Source organism: Mesoplodon densirostris, chromosome 4 (assembly GCF_025265405.1).
Source record: "Mesoplodon densirostris isolate mMesDen1 chromosome 4, mMesDen1 primary haplotype, whole genome shotgun sequence".
Lineage (NCBI taxonomy): Eukaryota > Metazoa > Chordata > Mammalia > Artiodactyla > Ziphiidae > Mesoplodon > Mesoplodon densirostris.
In genome coordinates, this window is record NC_082664.1 from 14,273,542 (window position 1) to 14,289,233 (window position 15,692).

General features: G+C 39.9%; 1 protein-coding gene across 2 annotated transcripts in view; it reads left to right on the forward strand.

The window, feature by feature from the left end:
* The window catches only part of RPS6KA5 (ribosomal protein S6 kinase A5), a 191,371-nt gene that overhangs the window by 86,350 nt on the left and 89,329 nt on the right, over window positions 1–15,692 (forward strand). For both annotated transcript variants that reach the window (XM_060095727.1, XM_060095728.1), the window contains exon 3: window positions 49–267. In XM_060095727.1, coding sequence (XP_059951710.1) covers window positions 49–267 — 219 coding nt within the window. The remainder of the gene's footprint in view (window positions 1–48; window positions 268–15,692) is intronic.

The window sequence follows — 15,692 nt, forward strand, 5'->3', positions numbered from 1 at the left end:
TCTGCCTGTGTAGCCTTTTAACTCTTTCTTTTTTCTTTTCCTTTTCAGCTTATGGAAAAGTGTTTCTAGTTCGTAAAATAAGTGGTCATGACGCTGGAAAGCTGTATGCCATGAAAGTTTTGAAAAAGGCAACAATAGTTCAAAAGGCCAAAACCACCGAGCACACGAGGACAGAACGGCAGGTCCTAGAGCACATCAGGCAGTCGCCGTTTTTGGTGACCTTGCACTACGCTTTCCAGACGGAAACCAAGCTTCATCTCATTTTAGGTAAGTGTCAGTTGTCATCAGACTTTTGACGTTTTACGAAAACTTGGGTCTCGTGCCGTAATGCGCTCAAAAGGAAGCATACTTCAGACTTAGAAGCAATGAAACCTTTTGCCTTTCATTCCTCTCTCACTGGTGCCATTTCCTTGAACATCATGAATTGCTCTGGATTTGGGACCTCCCATCCTGAAGGAATTTGTATACTTCTCTTCCACACTCCTTTATTCATCTTAAAACACTTGAGTCATTTGGGTGGCTGCTTCCCTGGGTGGTGTCTTCCATTCAGATGTGCTGAGCTGAGCGGGAAAGTGGGCCACAATTCTTAGGACCGTACAAGTTTGGGCCAACAAGGGATATTTATGGAAATCAGTAATTAGGAAAAAAGAAAAAAGAAAAGATTTCCGTTCTTAGAGATGCTTTGTTTTTCTGGTGATAAACCTGCTTTTCATGGAGATACCCACTAATCAGTCAACCCTTTGCTCACTCCCGTTTCTACCCACAAACACTTTCTGAATCCTTTCCTTTCCCAGAGTTAGACCATTGTATATGGACTTTGGAAATGTCCTCTGTGCATATTGCCAGATTTCTTTGCAGAAAAGTTGTACCATTTTCTCTTCCTACATGGCAGTACTTAGAGTATTATACTCTTCCATCATAGACTATTTCTTCTGTTATGGTTTTCGTCCCATTCTTTTGAGAATTTGCACTTATGTATTATAATCCCGTTATTGATCTCTTCTGTGGATTAGATGGGGTAGAATTTCACAGAGTCCTCTGTAAGCATTAGCCATTTCTTGAGTGCCTTCAGTGTGCCAGCACCACACTAGGTGTGACCCACAGTATCACTGACCCCTACAACACTGCTAGAGTCCTCTCATTAGAGACGTTGAAGGTTCTGGAAGGTGCATTTCCTGCAGTCACGTATCTTTTTTTTTTGCTTTATAACAAATTTAATCAGTTATACATATACATATGTTTCCATATCCCCTCCCTTTTGCATCTCCCTCCCACCCTCCCTATCCCACCCCTCCAGGCGGTCACAAAGCACCGAGCTGATCTCCCTGTGCTATGCGGCTGCTTCTCACTAGCTATCTACCTTACGTTTGGTAGAGTCACGTATCTTGTATAAGCCTGAGAATAAAGACTGGAACTCAGATCTGACTCATTTCAAAGTCTGCCCAACAGTGCTCCTGTTTTCTTTGATTACTGGTGGTATTTGGCAACTTTATCGAATGCTCTCATTTTGAAAATTATACTTTTATTAGTGATGCCTAAACTTGCATTCACTTTTTGAGTCATGAAGTTACACTTCAGGCCTATCTTGCAGTGCTTACCGTCAAGTAACCATCCCAAATCTTTCATACACATAAGCCACAGTCTCTCCCGTCCTGTCAGAGTCTCCATTAATGTTATCATCTGCCTCTTGTTTCAGGCCTTCATTCTGCCCCCGTGTGTATGTGCTCAGCTATGTTATTTACTGATTTTTAAATATAATTCCTTCTGTATTTTTACCCAGTAGGTTGTAGGGGACATAAGATCATAGTAGCCAGAAGTAGTAAGAACCCAAACTCCTGGCCTCTGCTTCACCACACCACAGCTTCTCTCTCTTCTCTCTTCTTTCTGTTTTCTGACCATAACTAGACTCAATCTTTTCAAAATTGTTTATTGTAGTAGTATAGTTTATAAATAATATTGGGTTGGCCAAAAGGTTCAGTGAATACGTTGTTCATTAAAGTTCTTGGTGAAAGTAAAAAAATGTGTCTTTCATTTTTACTTAAAAACTGAAGGAACCTTTTGGCCAGCCTGATATTTTTAGCTTAAAAGTAGATGAGTAGCCGGGCTCTGTGGCGCAATGGATAGCGCATTGGACTTCTAGCACAGAAACGAAGAGCCAACGCAGCAAAAATAAACAAATAAATAAAATTAAAAAAAAAAAAAAAAAAGTAGATGAGTGAAATATGTTGGATCTGATTAAAAGACAAGTAGTCCTTGATAATGTTGCTTTTTTTGTTGTTGGCTCTTCATTACTTTTGCTCTTTGTCAGTGGCCCACAAATAAATAAATACAAACCAAGATAAGGAAACCCATCTCTTGTGCCAGCTCACGAGTAGAATGTAGACAGTGACCTCGTTCCGTTGTCTGGCAGTGCATTTAGGAAGCATGCCTTCTACCTCCTCTCCATGTGGATATGTTTACTGCCATTCTCTTTGTGCATGTCTGTAGTTGTTATTTGACTTTTTTTTGGGCGGGGGGGCCATACCGCATGGCATGTGGAATCTTAGTTCCCCGACCAGGGATTGCACCCGTGCTCCCTGCCGTGGAAGCGCGGAGTCTTAACCACCACAGGACCGCCAGGGAAGTCCCTATTTGACTTTAAAGACAAAACTTTTCAGAAATCTTGAACAGGACATTATTATAAACTGTTTTTATGGTTCCATGATTTGTTTGCAGTGCTTAGAACTCATGCTAGGTCAGTTCTCCAAGTACTGTCTCAGTCTGCTAGGGCCACCATAACAAAATATCACAGACTGGGTGGCTTAAACAACAGAAATTTCTTTTTTATCAGTTCTGGCACCTGAAAGTCCAAAATCAAGGTGCCAGCAGGGTTGGTTTCCTCTGAGGGCCATAAGGAAAAGGTCTGTCCCAGGCCTCTCTCCTCTGCTTGCAGAGGACCCCCCACTTGCTGCCTTTTCACATGGTCCTCCCTTTGTACATTCACACCCCTGGTGTCCCTTTTTGTGTTCAACTTTTCTCTTCTTGTAAGGACAGGAATCAGATTGGTTTAGAGCCTCCCCTAATGGCCTCATTTTAATAACTATCTCTTCAAAGGCCTTGACTCCAAATACAGTCACAATCTGAGGTGTTGGGGGTTAAGATTTCAATATATGAATTTGGGGGAGACAGTTTCAGCCCATAAATGTCTTTAAAGGCTTATTGATTAACTTGATCTAGTTTTGGGGTACTGTCAGAGGTCAATAGCAAGAATTTACAAGTCAAGCTTTTCAGGGATCCAGCTGACCTTCTGCTCTGATGAATAAGTAAACACTACAGACCTTTTTAAAAAGATAATATTTTTAACAACTGCCTTATTACTACAAAAGCATATATATGCATATAGAAGCTATAGGAAAACAAAAATAAGAAGAGAAAACATATATTTTCACTACCCAGAGTTTACCTCATTATACATATATTTCTCTGTTATTACCTAGTAGATCCTTCTAGATCTTTTTGTCTGTGTGTCTACATGCATGTATGTTTTATCAAAGTGAAATTGTCCTGTACATAGGATTTGTAACCCGCTTTTTTTTTAATTTTTATTTTATTTATTTTTTTATACAGCAGGTCCTTATTAGTCATCAATTTTATACACATCAGTGTATACATGTCAATCCCAATCGCCCAATTCATCACACCACCACCTGCACCCCCCGCCACTTTCCCCCTTTGGTGTCCATAAATTTGTTCTCTACATCTGTGTCTCTATTTCTGCCCTGCAAACTAGTTCATCTGTACCATTTTTCTAGGTTCCACATATATGTGTTAATATACGATATTTGTTTTTCTATTTCTGACTTACTTCACTCTGTATGACAGTCTCTATATTCATCCACGTCTCTACAAATGACCCAATATTGTTCCTTTTTATGGCTGAGTAATATTCCATTGTATATATGTACCACATCTTCTTTATCCATTCGTCTGTCGATGCACATTTAGGTTGCTTCCGTGACCTGGCTATTGTAGAGAGTGCTGCAGTGAACATTGGGGTGCATGTGTCTTTCTGAATCATGGTTTTCTCTGGGTTTATGCCCAGTAGTGGGATTGCTGGGTTGTATGGTATTTCTATTTTTAGTTTTTTAAGGAACCTTCATACTGTTCTCCGTAGTGGCTGTATCAATTTACATTCCCACCAACAGTGCAACAGTGTTCCCTTTTCTCCACACCCTCTCCAGCATTTGTTGTTTGTAGATTTTCTGATAATGCCCATTCTAACTGGTGTGAGGTGATACCTCATTGTAGTTTTGGTTTGCATTTCTCTAATAATTAGTGATGTTGAGCAGCTTTTCATGTGCTTCTTGGCCATCTGTATGTCCTCTTTGGAGACATGTCTATTTAGGTCTTCTGCCCATTTTTTGATTGGGTTGTTTGTTTTATTAATATTGAGCTGCATGAGCTGTTGATATATTTTAGAGATTAATCCTTTGTCCGTTGATTCATTTGCAAATATTTTTTCCCATTCTGAGAGTTGTCTTTTCGTCTTGTTTGTAGTTTCCTTTGCTTTGCAAAAGCTTTTAAGTTTCATTAGATCCCATTTGTTTATTTTTGTTTTTATTTCCATTACTCTAGGAAGTGGATCAAAAAAGGTCTTGCTGTGATTTATGTCAAAGAGTGTTCTTCCTATGTTTTCCTCTGAGAGTTTTATAGTGTCTGGTTTTACATTTAGGTCTCTAATCCATTTTGAGTTTATTTTTGTGCATGGTGTTAGGGAGTGTTCTAATTTCATTCTTTTACATGTAGCTGTCCAGTTTTCCCAGCACCACTTATTGAAGAGGCTGTCTTTTCTCCATTGTATATCCTTGCCTTCTTTGTCATAGATTAGTTGACCATAGGTGTGTGGGTTTATCTCTGGGCTTTCTATCTTGTTCCATTCATCTATATTTCTGTTTTTGTGCCAGTACCATATTGTCTTGATTACTGTAGCTTTGTAGTATAGTCTGAAGCCAGGGAGTCTGATTCCTCCAGCTCCCTTTTTTTCCCTCAAGACTGCTTTGGCTATTCTGGGTCTTTTGTGTCTCCATACAAATTTTAAGATTTTTTGTTCTAGTTCTGTAAAAAATGCCATTGGTAATTTGATAGAGATTGCATTGAATCTGTACATTGCTTTGGATAGTATCATTTTCACAGTATTGATTCTTCCAATCCAAGAACATGGTATATCTCTCCATCTGTTTTTATCATCTTTAATTTTTTTCAACAGTGTCATAGTTTTCTGCATACAGGTCTTTTGTCTCCCTAGGTAGGTTTATTCCTAGGTATTTTATTTTTTGTTGCAGTGGTAAATGGGAGTGTTTCCTTAATTTCTCTTTCAGATTTTTCATCATTAGTGTATAGGAATGCAAGAGATTTCTGTGCATTAAGTTTGTATCCTGCAACTTTACCAAATTCATTGATTAGCTCTAGTAGTTTTCTGGTGACATCTTTAGTATTCTCTATGTATAGTATCATGTCATCTGCAAACAGTGACAGTTTTACTTCTTCGTTTCCAATTTGTATTCCTTTCATTTCTTTTTCTTCTCTGATTGCCATGGCTAGGAATTCCAAAACTATGTTGAATAATAGTGGCAAGAGTGGACATCCTTGTCTTGTTCCCGATCTTAGAGGAAATGCTTTCAGTTTTTCACCATTGAGAATGATGTTTGCTGTGGGTTTATGGCCTTTATTATGCTGAGGTAGTTTCCCTCTATGCCCACTTTCTGGTGAGTTTTTATCATAAATGGGTGTTGAATTTTGTCAAAAGCTTTTTATGCATCTTTTTCTGCTTCTAAAACCAGATGATCATATGGTTTTTATTCTTCAGATCGTTAATATGGTGTATCACATTGATTGATTTGTGTATATTGAAGAATTCTTACATCCCTGGGATAAATCCCACTTGATCATAGTGTATCATCCTTTTAATGTGTTGTTGGCTTCTGTTTGCTAGTATTTTGTTGAGGATTTTTGCATCTATATTCATCAGTGTTATTGGTCTGTAATTTTCTCTTTTTTTGTAGTATCTTTGTCTGGTTTTGGTATCAGGGTCATGGTGACCTCATAGAATGAGTATGGGAGTGTTCCTTCCTCTGCAATTTTCTGGAAGAGTTTGAGAAGGATGGGTGTTAGCTCTTCTCCGAATGTTTGATAGAATTCACCTGTGAAGCCATCTGGTCCTGGAATTTTGTTTGTTGGAAGATTTTTAATCACAGTTTCAATTTCATTACTTGTGATTGGTCTGTTCATATTTTCTATTTCTTCCTGGTTCAGTATTGGAAGGTTATACCTTTCTAAGAATTAGTCTGTTTCTTCCAGGTTGTGCATTTTATTGGCATAGAGTTTCTTATAGTAGTCTCTTAGGATGCTTTGTATTTCTGCGTTGCCTGTTGTAACTTCTCCTTTTTCATTTCTAATTTTATTGATTTGAGTCCTCTCCCTCTTTTTCTTGATGAGTCTGGCTAATCGTTTATCAATTTTGTTTATGTTCTCAAAGAACCAGCTTTTAGGTTTATTGATCTTTGCTATTGATTTCTTTGTTTCTATTTCATTTATTTCTGCTCTGATCTTTATGATTTCTTTCCTTCTGCTAACTTTGGGTTTTGTTTGCTCTTCTTTCTCTAGTTCCTTTAGGTGTAAGGTTAGAGCATTTATTTGAGATTTTTCTTGTTTCTTGCGGTAGGCTTGTATAGCTGTAAACTTCCCTCTTAGAACTGCTTTTGCTGCATCCCATAGGTTTTGGATCATCGTGTTTTCCTTGTCATTTGTCTCTAGGTATTTTTTGATTTCTTCTTTGATTTCTTCAGTGATCTCTTGGTTGTTTAGTAACATATTGTTTAGCCTCCATGTGTTTGTGTTTTTTACGTTTCTTTCCCTGTAATTGATTTCTAATCTCATGGCATGGTGGTCAGAAAAGATGCTTGATATGATTTCAATTTTCTTAAATTTACTGAGGCTTAATTTGTGACCCAAGATGTGATCTATCCTGGAGAATGTTCCATGTGCACTTGAGAAGAAAGTGTAATCTGCTGGTTTTGGATGGAATGTCCTATAAATATCAATTAAATCTATCTGGGCTATTGTGTCATTTAAAGCTTGTGTTTCCTTGTTAATTTTCTGTCTGGATGATCTGTCCATTGGTGTAAGTGAGGTGTTAAGACCCCCCACTATTATTGTGTTATTGTCGCTTTCCTCTTTTATAACTGTTGGCAGTTGCCTTATGTATTGAGGTGCTCCTATGTTGGGTGCACATATATTTATAATTATTATATCTTCTTCTTGGATTGATCCCTTGATCATTATGTAGTGTCCTTCCTTGTCTCTTGTAACATTCTTTATTTTAAAGTCTATTTTATCTGATATAAGTATTACTACTCCAGCTTTCTTTTGATTTCCATTTGCATGGAATATCTTTTTCCATCCCCTCACTTTCAATCTGAATGTGTCCCTAGGTCTGAAGTGGGTCTTTTGTAGACAGCATACATATGGGTCTTGTTTTTGTATCCATTCAGCAAGTCTGTGTCTTTTGGTTGGAGCATTTAATCCATTCACTTTTTTTTTTTTTTTTTTTTTTTTTTTTTTTGCCGTACGCGGGCCTCTCACTGCTGTGGCCTCTCCCGTTGCGGAGCACAGGCTCCGGATGCGCAGGCTCAGCGGCCATGGCTCACGGGCCCAGCCGCTCCGTGGCATATGGGATCCTCCCAGACCGGGGCACGAACCCGTATCCCCTGCATCGGCAGGCGGACTCTCAACCACTGCGCCACCAGGGAGGCCCAATCCATTCACTTTTAAGGTAATTATGGATATGCATGCTCCTATTACCATTTTCTTAATTGTTTTAGGTTTGTTTTTGTAGGTCCTTTTCTTCTCTTGTGTTTCCCACTTAGAGAAGTTCCTTTAGCACTTGTTGTAGAGCTGGTTTGGTGGTGCTGAGTTCTCTTAGCTTTTGCTTCTCTGTAAAGGTTTTGATTTCTCCATCGAATCTGAATGAGATCCTTGCTGGCTACAGTTCTCTTGGTTGTAGGTTCTTCCCTTTCATCACTTTAAGTATATCATGCCACTCCCTTCTGGCTTGTAGAGTTTCTGCTGAGAAATCAGCTGTTAACCTTATGGGAGTTCCCTTGTATGTTGTCATTTTTCCCTTGCTGCTTTCAATAATGTTTCTTTGTCTTTAATTTTTGCCAATTTGATTACTGTGTTCTTGGCGTGTTTCTCCTTGCGTTTATCCTGTATGGGACTCTCTGCACTTCCTGGACTTGGATGGCTGTTTCCTTTCCCATGTTAGGGAAGTTTTTGACTATAATCTCTTCAAATATTTTCTCGGGTTCTTTCTCTCTCTCTTCTTCTTCTGGGACCCCTATAATGTGAATGTTGGTGTGTTTAATGTTGTCCCAGAGGTCTCTTAGGCTGTCTTCATCTCTTTTCATTCTTTTTTCTTTATTCTGTTCCGCAGCAGTGAATTCCACCATTCTGTCTTGCAGGTCACTTATCTGTTCTTCTGCCTCAGTTATTCTGCTATTGATTCCTTCTAGTGTATTTTTCATTTCAGTTATTGTGTTGTTTGTCTCTGTTTGTTTGTTCTTTAATTCTTCTAGATCTTTGTTAAACATTTCTTGCATCTTCTGAATCTTTGCCTCCATTCTTCTTCCAAGGTCCTGATCATCTTCGCTATCATTATTCTGAATTCTTTTTCTGGAAGGTTGCCTATCTCCACTTCATTTAGTTGTTTTTCTGGGGTTTTTCTAGGGTTTTATCTTGTTCCTTCATGTGGTACATAGCCCTCTGCCTTTTCATCTTGTCTGTCTTTCTGTGAATGTGGTTTTTGTTCCACAGGCTGCAGGATTGTAGTTCTTCTTGCTTCTCTGTAAACAGCTTTTTGTGTTTGTGTTCTTTCAGTTAATGATGTCCACCTTTCCTGGTTAATAAATTTTCATTTCATTTAATATTCAGTGATACACATTTACTGCTGCATAATGAACCACTCTAAAATTTCGTTGCTTAAACAATGATTTATTTTCTCATGATTCTTTGGGTTGGCTGGGCAGATCTCTCATGGTTCTATGGATTGGCTGGCTTGCTCATGTGGCTATAAGCTGGAGAGCTGGCTGAGCTTGAGGGCTAATGTGGTTTCATTCTTGTGTCTGAATGTTGGTGATGCTGTTGGTTGGGGCACCTCTTTTCTTCTTCACGTAGCCTCTCATCCTCCCAGTGCAGTAGTAGATCAGCTTCTTCATATCATGGCAGTCTCAGGGCAGCTCATGAAGACAGCCAGGAAGGCAAACATAGAGGCTGCAAGCCCTTATGAGACCAGGCTCTGGAACTTACATAGCTTCACTTCTTTCTTTCTTTCTTTCTTTTTTTTTTTTTTTGAGGCATGAATATGACAAATTTTGTATTTCAAAGTCTCAAATTTTGGGGCTTCCCTGGTGGCGCAGTGGTTGAGAGTCTGCCTGCCAATGCAGGGGACACGGGTTCGTGCCCCAGTCTGGGAAGATCCCACATGCCGTGGAGTGGCTGGGCCCATGAGCCATGGCCACTGAGCCTGCACGTCCGGAGCCTGTGCTCCACAATGGGAGAGGCCACAACAGTGAGAGGTCCACATACTGCAAAAAAAAAAAAAAAAAAAAAAAGTTTCAAATTTTGACCAGCATAGCACCACTGACACAGGTGCCCTGATAGAACTTTATGATTTTGTCACCAGAAATGATTATGCCAAGGTGTAATTAAGGCTAACTGATCAAAATCCAGGTACGCAATACCAGTAGAAACTACCAATTGTAGATACCCTAGGACTGGTTTTCTACGGAACCTCTGAATTATTTTTTAAGGCCACAGCATGTATGAGGACACTGGCCCACAGGCTTGCTTCTCACATGTAGAAACTGATTGACTAAGAGGTAGATGAGAGATTCCAGATTCCACTTAGCAGTGGAGAGGCAGGGCTCCAGCTGCTGTGTCAGAGGCCCCAAAGCAAGTCCACCTGAGCTGGAGCTCAGGTAAGGGGGCAACTTCCTGTCACCTCCTCCTCAAGGTGGAAGGGGAGGAGGGCTGCCACTGCTTTCCTGGTACCACCGATTCCTCTTCCCCAGCCAGGCAGGACCTCTCTCGTTCTCCACGCTGACCCACCTGCCTCCCAGGGTTAATCTCACAAGTCACTTGTCCCCACAGAGGGCTGGTTGTGGAACCTCCTCACATCAAGTCAGAACGTGACTGCTGGGCTTCCCTGGTGGCACAGTGGTTGAGAGTCCGCCTGCCGATGCAGGGGACACGAGTTCATGCCCTGGTCCGGGAAGATCCCACATGCTGCGGAGCGGCTGGGCCCGTGAGCCATGGCCGCTGAGCCTGCACGTCCGGAGCCTGTGCTCCGCGATGGGAGAGGCCGCAACAGTGAGAAGCCCGCGTACAGCAAAAAAAAAAGAAAAAAAACAGAACATGACTGCTAACAATTCGCCACACACAGCTGAACTTCACAGTTGAGCCCATAGCCTCCAGCCATCTCCCCCACATCTGCTGAAAGGAGAGGAATTGGAGGTTTCCCTTTTGGTTTTCCTCCCTGGAAATCAGTTCATAGGAGATGCTAAGCAGTGAACATTATGAGTTTATCCACAGACAGATGTGTAACTGCACACACTAGATTAAGAGGAGAAAACACACACTGATTACCTTTCTAAACACAAGAACTGAAGGATTTGGCTCAATTATGCACAATGGCTTGTGTCTCTAAAAAAGGTGTATGAAAACTGAACTCATGTTCATGCATGAATTAAACCGACTTCATGAGCTCTATAGAGACACATTAACCTGTGCTGTTCCCCTGGAAGCTCGCGAGCCAGGGCTCAGCCTAACAGGTCCTGCCTAAAGCCCCTATGAGCCTTACTTCTAACACAAGACCAACCCAGATTTAGTGAGTAGGGAAAAAGACTTCACTTCTTTTCTCTTTTTTTTAAAGATTTTTTTAAAAAATGAATTTATTTATTTTTGGCTGCGTTGGGTCTTCGTTGCTGCACACAGGCTTTCTCTAGTTGCAGTGAGCAGGGGCCCCTCTTCATTGTGGTGCACTGGCTTCTCATTACGGTGGCTTCTCTTGTTGCAGAGCATGGGCTCTAGGCATGCGGGCTTCAGTAGTTGTGGTGCACAGGCTCAGTAGTTGTGGTGCGCAGGCTTCAGTAGTTGTGGTGCGTGGGCTCTAGGCATGCGGTCTTCAGTAGTTGTGGCACACAGACTCAGTAGTTGTGCCTTGTGGGCTCTAGAGCGCAGGCTCAGTAGTTGTGGCACACGGGCTTAGTTGCTCCGCAGCATGTGGGATCTTCCCAGACCAGGGCTCGAACCTGTGTCCCCTGCATTGGCAGGCGGATTCTTAACCACTGCACCACCAGGGAAGCCCCTAAGATTTTCTTAATTGAAATATAATGTATGTACAACATTATATTAGTTTCAGGTGAACAACGTAATGAATTGATACCTGTATATATTGCAGAATGATCCCCACAGTAAGTCTCATTAACGTCCATCACACACAGTTACAGAACTTTTTTGGTTGTGATGAGAACTTTGAAGGTTTACTCTCTTAGGGCCTCTCACATATGCAATCCAGTAGTATTAACTGTAGTCGCCATGCTGTACATTACATCCCGATAACTTATTTATTTTAGAGATAGAAGTTTATACCTTTTGGCTCCCTGCACCCATTTTGCCTATCCCCCCCCAACCCCTCACCTCTGTCAGCCACCAGTCAATTCTCTAGCTATGAGCTTGATTTGTTTGTTTCTTTGTTTTAGATTCCACATAAAGTGAGATCATATGGTATTTGTCTTTCTCTGTCTGACTTATCTCACTTAGCATAATGCCCTCAAGGTTCATCCATAGTGTCGTAAATGGCAAGATTTCATTCTTCTTTATGGCTGAATGATATTCCATTTTACATATATATAGAAATACACACATGCACACACACAGCATTTTCTTTATTCAGTCATTCACTCATTAATGGACACTTAGGTTGTTTCCATATTTTGCCTATTATAAATAATGCTGCAGTGAACCTGGGGATGCATATATTTTTTCAAGTTAGTATTTTTGTTTTCTTCAGATAAATGCCCAGGAGTGGAATTTCTGGATTATATGGTTGCTGTATTTTTAATTTTTTGAGGAAGCTCCATACTGTTTTCCATAGGGGCTGCACCAGTTTACATTCCCACCAACAGTGCCAAGGGTTCTCTTTTCTCCACACCCTCGATAGACTTCACTTCTTAATGAGGCGACTGCAAAGAATTTGTGGCCATCTACCACACAAGTTCTACCACACAATGAGTGACATTTCACTCATTGTCCCATAATATCCTTTACAGCTGATTTGTCCAAACCAGGAACACTCACTTGGTTGTTATGTCCTTGAAGTCTCTTAATCTGGAACATTCCCTTTTTTATATCCTTGGTTTATTGGTCTGAAAAAATATCTTGTCGTATCTTTAGGTTATTCCTCTGTTAAATTCCAGTATTTGGGAAATTAGAGCTAAAGTCTTTACAGATTGACATTAAATATTTTAGCTAGAACACACCATAGGTGATGTTGCATATTTCATATTATATCATATCAAGAGGAACCTATTAACTGGTTGTTAGTAATGCTAAGGCAATTACAGAGATGACAGTCTGATCCATTTATAATGGAGTTATGTTTTTTTCCTTAAAAGTGAAAATAATCTCTGTGATGTTGTGACACTTTATGGTTTTAACATTTAACACTTCATAATTCCTTGTTTAAATCAACTGTTTCATCATGAGTTGCAAAATGGTGATTTTTCTAAATCTGTCATTTCTTCTATATTTATTTGTTGTCATTCTTCTGAAGAGTATGGTTTTCTCTCATCCACTGTAATGTTTTGGTTTCCCTGAGATGCAGTTTCTAATGGAAAGGCAAGACGCAGTCCCTTTAATTGTCAATATTCAAAGTTAGAAGTTAAAGAGCAATCTCAAATGGTGCTGTGTTTCAGGGTCCCTGATGATCAGCTATCTTCAGTCATAACCAGAAGTAGCCTGCTCTAGGTATTGATACTATTCTGACCTTCCTTTTTTTCACTTAACAGTGTATCCTAGCATTTACTCTGTATCAGTTCATAAAGATCTTTCCCATTCTTTTTTATCCCTGCATCGTATTACATTCCATTCCATAGCATACTTAACCAGTTCTCTAGGACTGGATCCTTGGGTTGTTTCCAGTCTTTTATTTTGATGATTCAGGGTACAACTTGTACATGTTATTTCCCACTTGCCTAGGGAAAAACTGTAGGCTTGATTCCTGGAAGGAGATTGCTCGATGTATATTTTTGCCATCTGTAATTTTGCATATACTTTTTCATAGGGGTTGTACCATTTTACACTCCCACCAGCATTGTATTAGAGTATCTGTTTCTCCACAGAGCATATTCTCAAGCTTCTGGATATTTGCCTGTCTCATAGATGAGGTGGTGTCTCAGTGTAGAGTTAATCTGCATTTTTTTAAGTGAGGTTGAACATCTTTTCATATGTTTAAGGGGGTCATTTGTCTTTTTCTGAGAATTGTCTGTTTGTACCCTTGGCCCATTTTTTCTTCTCAATTTTCTAGGAGCTCTTTGGGAGGTTAAACATTTGTAATACACATAGTAAATATTTCTATTTTCCATTTGTCCTGACTTTATGATGTTTATACCATGTAAAATTTTTAAATTTATGTATAGTAGAATTTATTTTAAAACTATCTTTATGGCTTATGGATTTTTTTTTTTTTTTTTTTTTTTTTGCGGTATGCGGGCCTCTCACTGTTGTGGCCTCCCCCGTTGCGGAGCACAGGCTCCGGACGCGCAGGCTCAGCGGCCATGGCTCACGGGCCCAGCCGCTCCGCGGCATATGGGATCCTCCCAGACCGGGGCACGAACCCGTATCCCCTGCATCGGCAGGCGGACTCTCAACCACTTGCGCCACCAGGGAGGCCCCGGCTTATGGATTTTAAGTCATAGTTAGAAAGATCTCCTCAACTCCTGTGGTTATAAAGGAGTTCACTGATGTGTTTTTCAGTAATTGGATGGGTTTTTTTGCATGGAGAACATCTACATGGATGTTTACTCCTCCCAACACCATGGAGTAAAAAGTCCAAGTTTACACTGACTTGAGGTGCTGCCTTTTTCATATTTTAAATTCTCATATATGTTCAGGTCTGCTTACTGACTGACAGACCTGTTTGTTTGGTTGAACCATATGCCATTACCATACTGTTTTAGTTTATCAAAGTTTTACAATATGTTTTAATACCTGGCCAGGCTAGACCCCTTTTATCTTTCATTTCTCTTATTTTTCAGAGCTTTTGGGGGCCCATCATGTTGGATTATTTTCAACATGAACTTTAGAATCAAATTGCCTGGTTTTGGGGGGAGAAACTTGTTAGGGGTTTTTAGTGCAACTGTTTTATATTTTTTAAAAAATGTAGGGAGAATTGACATTTTTATGATTTGGGTTTTTCCTGTTTAAGAACATGGTATGTCTTCTCATATGTTGAACTCTTCCTCTGAGACCTTCAGGAGGTTTTTTATCATTTTCCTCCTACCCACATTTCTTAAGTTAGTCTTAGATATTCAATCATCTGTTGATGTTGTTAGTAGGGTCTTCTTTCCAACCATATCTTCTAGTGGAGAGCTGTTAATTTTTGTACATTCATTTATCTCTTGCTGTCTTACTGCATTTTCCTACCTTCCTGTGAGTGCTTGTGTCCTGCCCTGTTCTTTCTCACCCTGCTCACCGCGTGCTGTTTGGTGGGTATGGGTTTTCTTAGGCTCTAAGTTTTGCTGAAGGAGTAGGTTGTGGAGGTTTACAGTCATTCTTGCTCTTCTTTAAGATGCTTCGGGAGCAGACTTGGAGATTCAGGTCTAGGCTGCCATCATGCTGCTACCAGGATTCGTGGCTCACTGGGGATTTCTTCACCAGGCTGCTCCTTTGGTATAAACTGCTTCCTTAACACAGGCTTCTCCACATAATAAGATCATTGTCGTGTTGGTATTACTTTGACAGATGCCTACCTTTGACATTTGTCACATACGGAACAAAGCATTTCTCTCAGCACTGAGTATGGATGATTGTTTCCCACAGTATTCTTTGTTTAGGTGTAATTGCCTTGCACCCATTTGTGTTGTTTCTGCTATCCTCTAAATCAGGGGTCAGCGGCAGTGGACTAGATTTTGTCTCTGGACTGTAATTTGTTGACCCCTGAAGTAAATTGATCTGTTATAAGTCACATCTATGTTTTTTTCTTTTAATTCTACATTATTAATATCTTTTTAGGCTTTGTTTTAATTATATCTAATGGCATCATATAGATTTGATGGGTTTTCTCCTTTATATTGTTTTAGCCTTTCCAAATCTTATAACATGGAGACCATACCTCTTTTTATCACTTTTTCTGTACCTCTCTCTGCATGCTTACAGCAAGAAATATAAAAATATTTTCATCTATTCTCTCTCTCGCTCTTAAAATTCGTATTCATTTCAACTGTCAGTGGGAAGGAATGCTATGTAGAAAATAATCTATAAAAAACAATTTTTCTTTTGGTGTTCTCTGATGTCTGTTAGTAGTAATTTTGTCAAAACACCAGCTGATCTATGACTGTGTAAACTGTTAGATTAATCAGAATTCACAAGACACTAAA